The following is a 13,153-nucleotide window of genomic DNA, read 5'->3' as shown; positions in this document are numbered from 1 at the left end:
GGCTGGGGATTCGAACCCGCCACCTTAGGTGTACGTGGCTGGCGCCTTAGCCGGTTGTGCTATAGGCACCAAGCCTATAATGTTAAACTTTAATAATAACAAATAATTGTTGAGAACTGATTATCGAGAACTGATTATCAAAGTTTGCATTGTTGTCAGGCCCCGCCCCTCCCCCCTCAATGGTGTCCCGCTTTACCAATGTTAAAATCTGGTCACCTTACTCAAGAGGTGGGGAGGAATAAAGGAGCAAGTGCTGGCTTTGGGATCTCAACATGTTGGGTTCAAATCCTGATGCCTCCCCTGGCCTACCTGGTAGACTACACTACATGGGGTGGGAACACCTGCCTTGGGGTAAATCCACGAGGTTCTAGTGAGAAGCCATCCAAGAACTTGGCCACTATAACCACAACATACAAGATGTTATTGTTCCTCATATTCCCTAAAAGGAACATATGCTTTCCATTCACATTATTTGCAGACAAAAAGCAAAAGAAGGTTCTAGGGGCTGAAAATTCACCTGACCTTGTTGTCTTAGTTTCTAGCAGTGGTAAAAATGAGCTGTGCATGTCCTAAGGGATGAATGGGACGTCCCAAGAAAACACCAGGTTGCTGTAGCACAGTGCCGTTTTCTTCCATGTGATTGATACTGTGCTCTTTACTGAATTGCTTAAACGTCCTTTCTGGAAGAAGGAATTATTAAATTCCATCTTCATCACGTGGTGGTAATTTTGGGGACGGATTTTTGTTCGTTTGTTTTTGAGACAGAGTCTCAGTCTGTGATGCCAGCTACAGTTCAGTAGCATCATCACCGCTCACTGCAACCCCAAATTCCTAGGCTCAAGCAATCCTCCTGCCTCAGCCTCCTGAGCAGCTGGGGCCTGTGCCACTGCATCTGGCTAACTTTTCTATTTTTCATAGAACAGAGTCTACCCCTTGCTCAGGCTGGTCTCAAGCAATCTGCCTGCCTTGGTGTCCCGGAGTGCTAAGATTATAACCCTGAGCCACTGTGCTAGCCTGGGAGGGTTTTTTTGCAATGTTATTCTTTGTTTTTTGCCTGCTCTCTTTAAAACTGTTCACATCTCTTTTAGTACATAATAAGGCATGAAATTATATGAACAGGTAGAGATTTCCTAAATGTTACTTTAAAGGCACTTTACTTGAACTTTAAATACTGTGTGCAGATGTTTTTGTTTCTGCCTTTGGGCATAATTGTAAATTAGTCATGGTTTCACGCATATTTAGAAATTATTTTAATGGAAAACTTTTTTTCGTGATCTGGCTACTGCTGCGAAATTGTATAGAATCATTATTCTCTTGCCTATGCTCAGTAAGAAAGGCGGAGTCAAAGGATCTTCAGCACTTTTGATGTATTTATTTGCAAGCACTTTCACGTGGGTAGCTCAGACAAGGGCACTACCCAACTGTGTGCACATCCTGTCCTAGTGTGTAATAAAGGGGAGGTTAAGTGAAGTGTGCCTATCTAGTTACAACTCTTACCAGTGTACATTCTAGTTAGATGTGTGATTAGTCTTCCTAATTCCTACATCTGTGTTCTCTATATGCCAAGAGCACGGGGCAGAGGGTGGATGTCAGGGAACAGTCTTACCTATCTTTGCCTCAACAAGGTTTTGCTATGTTGCCCAGGCTGGTCTTGGCCTCCTGCCTTGGCCTCCCAAAGTGCTAGAATTACAGGTATGAGCCACTATGCCAGGACAAGAGTTTAGTTTTAATTCCATTTACTAGCTGAGTAACCTTGGGTAAAGTTATATCACCTCCACAGGTATTTTTTTAATCTACAAAACAAAAAAGAATAAAGAAAGATTCTTAGGGCCTGGCACATAGCAGGAGTCCATAAAATTTTCCTGTTGTTTTTAATCATTTGGCCAGTCATCAAGATACGGAGTCCAAAGAAACTCAAAAACTTCTGGTCTCAATTCTAAAAAGTGATCCCCAAATAGAGGCATCAGGGTTTATGTGGGGAAGTGTAGGTAGGTCAGCAGTGTCTAGAAGCTTCCCAAGGCTCAGGGTTCCAGACAAGGAGAGGATGTGCTTCTGTCCATCCATGTGGATGATTATTGCCATAGACAACAAAACAGTCTGTATAATGAGAAGAGGAGAGAGGGCTTCAAGAACTCACTTATCTTTGAGAGGGGCATCACAGACAGCACAGGTACGACAATGGCACATTTCTATGGTGAGTCAAGGGCAGTGCATCAGGATCTCAGAGTGAAATGCAAGAGCCAACCATTTCCTGCCACATGACTGTGCAGAGCCTCATAGCTGAAGGTTCTGTGTATGGCAGTACACGTGTTACATACCAACTCTGCTCCTTGAGTAGAGGTCCGCAAGGTACTACTGTCCTACAGAGAGGACCTTGAGGAGTCCTACAGTGAGAAAGTCCTTTCACACTGTTTAACATGAATCTCTTGTCTTTATGTAACATCTGTGAACATTGCAGAAAACACCTTAGGCAATTCTAATTTAAAAACTCTTTAACCTAAGTCAGGATTTATTCATTTATCCAATATGATGTCTGACAATTAAGTTTGGGAACTCTTCCTAGAAAAAGTGCTGCATACCTCATTGCTGAATAAGCACTGCAGTCACCTTTGAAGGACTCCCCTTTGGGAAGTTTTGCGCTGATACCAGCACCTAGTCCACCCTTCAAAGCAATTTTGGAACTCTTTTTCTGGAATGGCCATCAGAGCTATATTGTATAAGGTGTGACAATGAAGTTTGGGAATGCGTCCTAGAAAAAAGTGCTTTGAAGAGGGGACTAGGTGCTGGTGTAATGATGTTTAGTAATGAGGTACGTAGCACTTCTTCTAGGATGAGTTCACTAACTTAATTGTCATACCTTATATGTAAATATTTGAGTGCTTACTGTGTGCCACGCACTATTGTAAGCACTGAGGATACCATAGGGAACAGAGCAGACCAAGCCTCTTACTTCACAGAGCTCCCATTCCAATGGGGGAGAAAAAAATCAAATAAATACAACATTAGATTATAAATTTATTTAAGAACTATGAAGACCACTAATGCAACAAAAGGGGCAGGGATGAGAGTGAGTAAGTGTGTGTGTGCACGTGTGCACTGATGTACGGGAGGGTTCTCATTCAGATGAGGTGTTGGAGGAAATCCTTTCAGCTTTGACTAGGTGATATCAGAGCACAGATCCAAATAAAATATTGGCTCACTGAGCTAGGACTAAACTTTCCTGCATTGGAGCCTATCTGTGGATCTAGCCAAACAGGAATTGCTGAATCAGGGGAAATTGGGCTGACATGACAGATAAATAACTTACACATGGACATTTCCATTAGATTTAATATTTTGTCTTTAGAGAGATCCAAGGCAATTCTGATTTCTGATCTGATTTTCTCCTCTTTGCTGTCCAAGTTACTGATTTACAGCATGAGTTAGGTATTATTTAGACTTGGGGCAGGGGAAGGATAATGCAGTTCTTGCCTTGAGGAACTCAGAGCATAGTAGACAAGACAAATATATAAGCAAATAACTGCAACATGGAGAAAATACACAGAGATAGAAATGCCTGGGGTACCAAAGTAGCACCGAAGGAGGGAGAAAGGAGACTTCCAGAGAGGTGAGCATGGAAGTGGCTACTGGGGGAAGCCTTCACAAAGGCTGAGGGAGGATCTTGAAAGATATTTTGAAATTCATCTTAAGGAAAATAGGGCAGGAGAAGGAAAGGACACTGTTTGTAGGTACAAGGGTACACGCACCTGAGATAACACGAAGATGCTGTTGGGAGGACTTAACAAGGTTCAGGTGAGTTTGATGTAAACTTCACCATTGGTCCCATAAAGAATCCACATGGGGTGCAGCTCAAACCTCATGAGATGCTGAGAAAACAGTTGGGCAAGTGTTTATTTTTGGTGTGTTGCATCATTTTGGAATTCTCCACAGTTGTGGTCTAGTTCATATACAGCTTTTGTGTTTCCAGACAACGCCCCCCCAGCCCCCGGTTCTGCCTTTCTAACCTTGGTGTCCCACTGCTTTTCATGTCTCAAACTGAAGGACGTGGTGATCCGGCACATCGTTCCCTGGCAGGCTGGCTTGGTGCCTTGCTAGTCAATGGTTTCTTTGTCGTAAGTGGGCAGTTTTAATATAACAGAACCCTCTTTTTTTTGAAAAAAGTCAATTTTGTGTATGAAAACACAAGATTATAGAAATAAAGAGTACTTTAATCTGTCAAAGAGTGTTACATTTAACATTTTATATCTCTCTCAAATATTCCTAAATTTGTCTACAGCATTTTTTTTGTCACAAACTAGTCTACTCAGCAAGGACGTTGGGAAATCAAAACCAGTAAAAAGCTAAGGCGTGACTGAGTGCTCACAGGGCCAGTGTTGGGCCAGGCCCTGTAAGGGATTCAGATGAGGAGGATCACCTGAGGGCCAAGAGATTGGAGATAGAAAGTGAATTCACCAGAGGAGATAGCTCCAGATAAGCCTAGAAGAATGGGAGAAATCTTTGGCAGATTGATCAAGGCTGTGTCTTGGTTGGGTCCAAGAATTTGCAATGTGTAATAGTGGATAATAAGATAGCATGCAAAATCCTAATTGTTAACTATGAGGAATTTAAATTTGAGATGTTAAGAAGTTACACACCATTGAATTTTATGTTTCTCGTAGAATTTAAAAATCCTATTGCCTATTTTGTTTGTGGAGATAAGTAAAACGAGAATAAGAGAATTCTCTTAAATTTGAGAGTCAACTAAACTAGAAGCAATAGTGTCAACCAAGCCAAAAACCAAAACAAACCACACCTCAGTTAGAAGAGAGGAGGGGACAACACTTTTAGATTCTTAAGATTCCTCTAATTGATATAAAAGTGCTGAAGCCTTTTGGATTGGAGGTTTAAGAGTTTACTTTTTCCCTAAAGTAATGTCATCTACTTCTGTGGGGATAAATAACCACCAATTCCAAATGCGGTTTAAATACAAGAACAGATTCAGGTTTTTCCTTCTAAATGCAAATTTTCATATCCAAGTATGTCAACAAATCATAGTTATTTTCTTCTTCCTGTGGAGCCCCTGGAACCCAAAGGGATGATAATTAAAGGATGAGCCTGGTTCAGAGTTGCCCTCAGAAAAAAGAAGCAGTAACTCTACTGTCAAGAAGACCAGATACAGAATATGCCATAGGGCAAAGAGATTACCACGGTATCCCAGCTTCCAGATGGGGCCCACCATATTCACTGCATAATGTCTGGTTGCTGGGATAGAAGAATCCCAAATCACCATGTCGCTTAATACATGGGTTACATTGTCGGCACATAGCACGATTATCATGCCCATAACAACTGGGAAAAGGGTGAAATTGTGCATGATGAATTACAAAAGGCGGACGTCAAATCAAGTATGAACGTGAACTTGCAGTTCTCCCATACAGTTGGTTTTTAAAATATGGGGCTTTGAAATTTGAAGTTAAAATTCCACGTTGGCTCCCAGTGATGGCTTAGTACCAGAAATGGTATTGGAAATTCACTAACAGAACCAGGACTAGTTTTTTAAAATGCTAGATTCTTCAATATTGGGGCTGCAAGTGGCTGATACATGAGATACAGATACCAGATGATCACATGATCCCGGAGACAGCTCAGCTGCCTCCGTGGAGTCCACTGACAGACAGTGGGCCGTGGTCCTTTAGAATTAACTTCCTCTGAAGGCAACAGTTTAACTGGTAGTCCAAGTATTCTTCAAATCAGGGCAGAATTTACTGTGAGATCAGGTCAAATAGCCAAATGTCCGTGAGATACTTTTCCAAGGCACTGCGTGGTCTTTGTACTTCCTATCCCCTTATCTTGTTTGCCAGCACCTGTATCGTCTTAGGATCACACTATCACACTCCACTGAATGTCTTTACTCTTTTTTTTTTTTGGAGACAAAGTCTCACTCTGTTGTCCTGGGTAGAGTGCTGTGGGGTAAGCCTAGCTCATAGCAGCCTCAAACTATTGGGCTCAAGAGATTCTCTTGCCTCAGCCTTCCCAGTAGCTGGGACTACAGTCTCCTGCCACAACACCTGGCTATTTTTTTGAGATAGAGTTTCACTCTTGCTCAGGCTGGTCTCCAACTCTTGATCTTGAGCAATCCACCTGACTCAGCTTTCCAGGATTTTAATTAATCTATTTATTTTGAAACAGCATCTCACTCCATCACCCTGGGAAGAGTGCGGTAGCATCATAGTTCACAGCAAGCTCAAACTCTTGGGCTGAAGTAATCCTCTTGTCTCAGCCTTCCAAGTAGCTGGGACTATAGGCACCTGCCAGGAAGCTCAGTTATTTCTATTTTTCGCAGAGACAGAGTCTTACCCTACCTCAGAGCTCATCTTGAACTCCTGAGCCCAGGCGATTTACCATCTCAGCCTTCCAGAGTGCTAGGATTATGGGCATGAGTGACTGTACCTGGCTTGTCTTTACTCTTAAGCATAGGTCATATTTTCTGTGTTCTTTTTTTTTAGCATGGCACATAATTTTGAATTATATACTAGACATTATGGTTACAGTGTGGGTTCTCTTGAATCTGTCCTATTCACCCCCACAGTGTTGATTGTTAGTTTGTTTTAGCAGGCTGCAAAATTGACTGGACTCAAACAGAAAAGCCTGTCTTTGGGCGTCTGCTTAAATTTTAGTTTAGTTCTTTTATCTTTACTTGGACTGTGCACATGTGTGGTTCCAGATCATTCAGAGGTTTCAACAGTTTGTGCACAGAATTTAGAATTTTCCGTCCTTAGCTTTTTCATTTCTGGGATTTTCCTCTTCTTTTTCCCAGGGTTGCTGCCCCAGTCACTCCAGGTTTCCTGTTAGAGTTGAGCAGCCCTGGCTGAGGCCTACTTGCAGGCTGGAAGCTGCACAAGTGCCCAACATCTTCCTTTTCTTCCAAGTATAAGCTCCTTTTCAGAATCTCCTTGCCAGTTTTCACTCCTCATTGTTCTCATTTTCTTTTCTTTTCTTTTCTTTTTTTTTGGAGACAGAGTCTCACTGTGTCACCCCTGGGAAGAGTGCCATGGCACCACAGCTCACAGTGACCTTTGGCTTAAGCGATTCTCTTGCCTCAGTCTCGCAAGTAGCTGGAACTACAAGTGCCCACCACAATGCCCGGCTATATTTTTGTTGCAGTTGTCATTGTTGTTTAGCTGGTCTAGGCTGGGTTTGAACCCACCAACCTGGGTGTATGTGGCCAGCACCCTACCCACTGAGCTACAGGTGCCGCCACATGTAATTTTCTTTTTATGTTGTTCAATGTTTATGGTTAATGTTTGTGGGATAGCTGGTCTGGCGTGAGCTCAGGAGGCCATTCCAGAAGCAGAACTCTCCTAATGCACTAGGGAAGGGATCCACATTTGAGTGGTAAATGCCTAGATTAGTGTAGGAGCATGAACCACGGAGAGAGGAAGACAAAGACAGATAAAATGTAGAAAAGTTTTCATGACAACTTTGAGTGAGGAATGAAGGTGAAAAGGATGTCAAGGTATTATAACTGAGATGCTCGGAGAGAACAGTAAAAAAAAAACAAAAACAAACGAACAAAAAGCGAGGAAATTGGACTATTGTATTAGCCAGTCAGGCTGCCATAGCAAAATCCCATAGACTGGGTAACTTAAACGACAGAAAGTCTTTTTACAGCTCTAGGCTGGAAGTCTGAAATCAAGGTAAGGATGGATTCGCTGCCTGGTGAGGGCCTCCCTTCTGGTTTGCAGATGATCACTTTCTCTCTGTCCTCACATGGCATAGAGAAAGTGAGCTCTCTGTGTCCCTACCTATGAGGATACTAATTTTGTCACATCAAGGCCCCCACCCTTATGATGTCATTTACCCAAAATTACTTCTATAAAGCCCAATCTCCAAATGCAGTCACATAGAGATAGTAGTAGGGCTTTAATATATAGAATTTGCGGGGAGTACAATTCAGTCCGTAGTCCATGAGAACCTGGTTATTTATTTATTTATTTATTTAGAGACAGAGTCTCACTCAGTCACCCTAGGGTTGAGTGCTGTGGCATAATAGCTCACAGCAACCTCAAACTTCTGGGCTCAAGCAATCTTCTTGCCTCATCCTCCCTAGTAGCTGGAACTACAGGAGCCTGCCACAATGCCTGGCTAGTTTTTCTATTTTTTGTAGAGATGGGGTCTTGCTCTTGCTCAGGCTGGTCTCCAACTCCTGACCTCAAGCAATCCACACCTCGGATTACAGGTGTGAGCCACTGTACCCAGCAGAGAAACTGCTTTTTTAAAAAAAATTATGAATAGTTTTAGATTTTCCTACCGTGAAATGAACAATGTACAAATTGTTGGAGATCTAGAATGGGCCATGGAAAAAGACAAACTTATTGATAATAGACTTATGATCTGTCAACTTAGGGCTCAGAGCAGAGTTTTTCTGAGGGAGAAAGCAGAGACTAAGGGGCAAGGACCAAACCACGTGCAAACTCACAGAAGGAAAAGGAGGAATGAATCAGCAAACAAGTTGTCAGAGGCAGAGAAAGAGAGGCACGGAAGTGAAATACAGAAGAACCTCACAGTTGACCAGCTCCCCACATTGACCACCTCCTGACCTTGACCTAATTTTCATAGAAGGACATGCACCACATGTGTGTATCAGAACAGCAGGCCCAGTTCCTTAAGGTGACCACCTCTGTATGTTGACCACTTTGTTATAGTTCCTTGAGTCATCAACCTACAGAGGTTTTATTGTAGTGTCAAAGGAGGAAAGGAAAAAAAGAGAGTGGTGAGAATTAACAGGGCTAAATGCGGTCTGGGCGGTCTTGAAAAAGGCCATTGTCAAAAGGCTCTGAATGTGTAAATTGGGAAATCATTATTGACTTTTGAGGAAGTGATGGGGAAGAGATCCAAATAAAAGAGGCTAAGGTAAAGCAGCGTGGGGCGGTGTGAACGATGTGTCTGGAGCATAAATGTGGAGTTGGATTACCAGGGCAGTCAGTGCAGTCAGGGTCCACTGATATGTCTGGGCCTCTGCCCAGAGAAAATTGAGTTCAGCCTTGTTCAGAAAACTAGTTGGGGTGTGGTGGCTTATGCTGGTAATCCTAGCACTCTAGGAGGCTGAGGTGGGGGGATTGCTTGAGTTCAAGTTGGACACCTGAGCAAGAGTGAGACCCCGTCTCTAAAAATAGACAGGCATTGTGGTGGGTGCCTGTAGTCCCAGCTACTGGGGAGGCTGAGGCAAGAGGATCGCTTAAGCCCAAGAGTTTGAGGTTGTTGTGAGCTATGACATCACAGCATTCTACTGAAAGTGACAAAGTAAGACTCTGTCTCAAGAAAAAAAAACAAACTACTCCTTTCAGCTGACCCTGTTCATTCTTTCAACAAAAATAATTGTGCATCAACTCTACTAGACAATGTTATATACACTGGAGATAAAACAAATAGTCCCTGCCCTCATGAGCCACCTATGTCTCTTCTGCTAGCCACCAATTCTCAACTTCTCCATTTAGATTTCTCCTTAGAGAGCTGGTGCTCACCTGGACCTTACAGGGCCACCTTCTGTAGCCTACATGAGCCCCATCTGGGCATACTATCTGCTCTCTGAGAGCAGGAGAAAAATTAGATGCTTCTTCACTCTTAAGTTAGAAAAAGTTGGAGAGTCAATGAGCTTTATCATGAAAACCCCCATCTAAGCATTTTTTAAAATTAAAAGCACATAATACAATGATGATACTGGCAATTGTCAAGTGTGCCAGCTTAACTTTCTTATAAGTTTTATTTGATTACAAATGTAAACTCTACATGTAGACTGAAGGTGTAGTAAGCATTAGGTGCTGGTTCAGTTAGACTGGGGCCTGTACTAAGTATTAACATGTTTTAAAAGCTTTCCAGTTGATTTTACTCTGCACCTGCTTGAGACTCATTGAATTAGAGACCTGTTGTTTGTGGTGTTGATTTTGTTTCTGGCTCTGAGGTGGGAAGCAAAGTCTGAGTGTGCTCTGAGTTTGGCGTGCTTTTTGCTCCCTGCCCTTACTTTTGTCCGATTTCCACTGGTGGTCTGCCCAACTCCAGCTTACCATGAATAATCTTAACCTCACACTGAAGATTTTTTAATCCAATGTCTATATAGTTTTATAGATGGGAAATGATCGTGCCTGAAGTTATCTGTTTCCAAATTAGAATGGACTACATTCTTAATTTCTAATGAGTGACTTTTGTAATACTTGTATTAGTTGGCATAGGTTGGATTCTAGTCACTTCCAGAACACCTTTTAAATTGTCTTAATGTAAAGAAAAAGGAAATGGGATGCTTCCGGTTTTGTCTACTAACTCCATTTGCAGCAAGATAGAGTAAATATCTCTGTCTTCCATACACTTTGTATGTCTAGCTGCATCCTGGGTATTTGATAAAAATAATGCCATGCATTATAGTCCCTACCCTGATGTTGACGAGAAAAGACACAGAGGACAAATAGGTAGAACAAGAGGGCAAAAATCATACCAAGCCCCATTTTATAACATCGGCATATAGAAGCTATCTGTTGGTTTGCTACTAGCTAAGACATAACAGCCTCAACAGCCCCAAAGGGCCATGCAGCTAACTTAGCTTCCTTAAAAATCTCTGGGGAAAAGAAAAACAGATGCTATGATGTACTGAAGCCAAGCTTAACTTATACCCAGTGACATCACCTTTTAAAAACACAACCAAGGTGCCGGTACAGTGTAGAATCAACTGGTTTTATGACCCAAAACACAACCAAGAAAACTTGCCATTACTTTTATAACCCTTGGTCTCAGTAGATAGGGGAGAGATACCTGGTCATGGGAGAGAGAAATAAGTTATAGGATGTGGAAGGAAATGAGAATTGTAGAAGAGTAACTGGCACTTAATAGACTCCGCCCCCCAAATAAATATTAGTTGAATGAATGAATGAAATGGAAGAGAAACATAGGGAAAAATGGTTTTACACCTGGAAATTGCCTATTGCCATATTGAATCAAGTTTTAAATTATTGGTGTACTTGTTTTAGCCAGGACCTATTTTCACCTCTGATAGAGTGACTGCCAAGGAGAGAACAAAAAAGGAAAAGGGAGCTTGTCATAAAAAGAGATGAGAGTGCTTTCTCCTGTACACTTTCCTCCCCATGTTCCATGATAGAGCATACGTTCTTACAAAGCCTGGCCTTGGCCTACAATGTTAAAAGAATCCCGGCCTGTCAAAACTCACCAGAATTTTGTTTGGGCCTTAAGGATTCCATGGTTGTCAGAAAGTTAACCTCCTTGGCTAATTAAAAAATCTTTCTGTTGCCTTCTAGTTGGATTCTTTCTGTTCCTTCCATTGCCATCAATCCTATAAATGGATTGAAAGCTACCTAGTGCCTTTGACTAACTGTTACCTGCAAATTTTACTATAGACTCTTTTGACACACTCAAGGTCAGTCATTAACTTTTAGGTTTGAAAATGGTTCTGATACTTAATTTTATAAACAGCGTTGATGTTTCATTTATATACCATTAAATACATTTAAAGTGTACAACTCAAATGTTTTAGCAACTTCAGCAACTTTCTTCATACCAGCAGTTCTCAACCTTTCACAGGGGTCACCTAAATACATCCTGCATATCAGATACTTACATTACAATGCATAACAGTAGCAAAATTGCAGTTATGAAGTAGCAACGAAAATAATTTTATGGCTGGGGGTCACCATAACATGAAGAACTGTATTAAAGGGTTGCAGCATTAGGAAGGTTGAGAACCACTGCTTTATATGGTTATAGAACTATCAGCATGATCCATTTTGGCCATCCTCAGCCTTAGGCAACCCTCAATCTGCTTTCTATAGTTATAGTTTCTGCAGCCTTTGGAGAAACTTCATCACGAATGGAAACAGAATGCCTTATATTAAGTTTTAATTTAGAAACAAGGTTTATCTTGTTAAATAGGCGAGATCAACCATACTATGTTGATCTTATAATTTGCTATAAACTGTAACTGAATAAATTAATTAGAAGATTTTCTTGGCCAGCGCAGTGGCTCATGCCTATAATCCCAGTTCTCTGGAAGGCTGAGGCAGGTGAATTGCTTGAGCTCAGGAGTTCAAGACCACCCTGAGCAAGAATGAGACCCTGTCTCTACTAAAAAATAGTAAAACTGAGCAAGGCAATTGCTTGAGCCCAGGAGTCTGAGGTTGTGAGCTACGATGTCACAGCACTCTACCAAGGGCAACAAAGTGAGACTGTGTCTCAAAAAATAAAGATTTTCTTAATTCAGATTATCTTAATTGCTAAGACTTTATGGTACACCTCATTTGCTTTGATGAATAGCTTATTTTCTTTTTGTTAGGTGTGTTGTCTGGTTTTGAGCTATGCATTACATGTTACTGCTTCAAGAAAAATGGATTAATATTCTTTCCAACTTCAGGCTTTATTCTAAAGTCTATTTTATTATGACTTTTTTTTTTTTAGAACTACAATTATTTATGTGTACGTGGAAGGACAGAGATACCTAATGAGCCTTCAAACATTGTGGGTAGATGTATGGATGGAAGGCACCTCCATGATTTTCATGTATTAAGGTCCCAGGAAAGTTGTTTATGAGTTCTCAGGATGTAGAGAATTAATAAGTGGCTGGGTGCTGTGACTCACACCTGTAATCCTAGCACTCTGGAAGGCCAAAGCAGGTGGATTGAGCTAAGGAGTTCAAGACCAGCCTGAGCAAGAGCAAGACCCCATCTTTACTAAAAATAGAAAAAAACTAGCTGGGGCATCATGGTGGGCACCTGTAGTCCCAGCTACTTGGGAGGCTGAGGCAAGAGGATTGCTCAAACCCAAGAGTTTGAGGTTGCTATGAGCTATGACACCAGGACACTCTATCACCCCCATCACTCAGGGGGACAGAGTGAGACTCTGTCTGAAAAAAAAAAGTGGCATATATTTGGAACAGAATTTCACGTTCTGCGTGTTTTTATTTTACAGAAGAAATGTGAAACATGTTCTAGCGAGGAGCAAAACATTCCAGTGGACAAAGTCCTATGTTTTACCAGAGTTTCCCTATGATGTCAGATGCATGTTAGCAGAGCAGAAGCGTCCCAACCACAGCATGAGGATAAGGATGATCGAGTTTCTCCAGGCTGACATGACTAAGTATCTGCAAGGTTCGCTGTGAGTAGTAGCTGCACAGACT

The 13,153-nt window shown here is 41.7% G+C and overlaps 1 protein-coding gene across 1 annotated transcript in view; it reads left to right on the top strand.

Annotated features, from left to right (window-relative positions):
• Positions 1-13,153, top strand: part of SAMD3 (sterile alpha motif domain containing 3) — a 46,828-nt gene that overhangs the window by 8,417 nt on the left and 25,258 nt on the right. The window contains exon 4 of the mRNA XM_023512623.1: positions 12,946-13,131. Coding sequence (XP_023368391.1) covers positions 12,946-13,131 — 186 coding nt within the window. The remainder of the gene's footprint in view (positions 1-12,945; positions 13,132-13,153) is intronic.

This window comes from Otolemur garnettii, unplaced genomic scaffold (assembly GCF_000181295.1).
Source record: "Otolemur garnettii isolate 467f Iridium unplaced genomic scaffold, OtoGar3 scaffold00002, whole genome shotgun sequence".
Taxonomy (NCBI): domain Eukaryota; kingdom Metazoa; phylum Chordata; class Mammalia; order Primates; family Galagidae; genus Otolemur; species Otolemur garnettii.
This window is presented reverse-complemented; position numbering and strand designations above follow the sequence as displayed.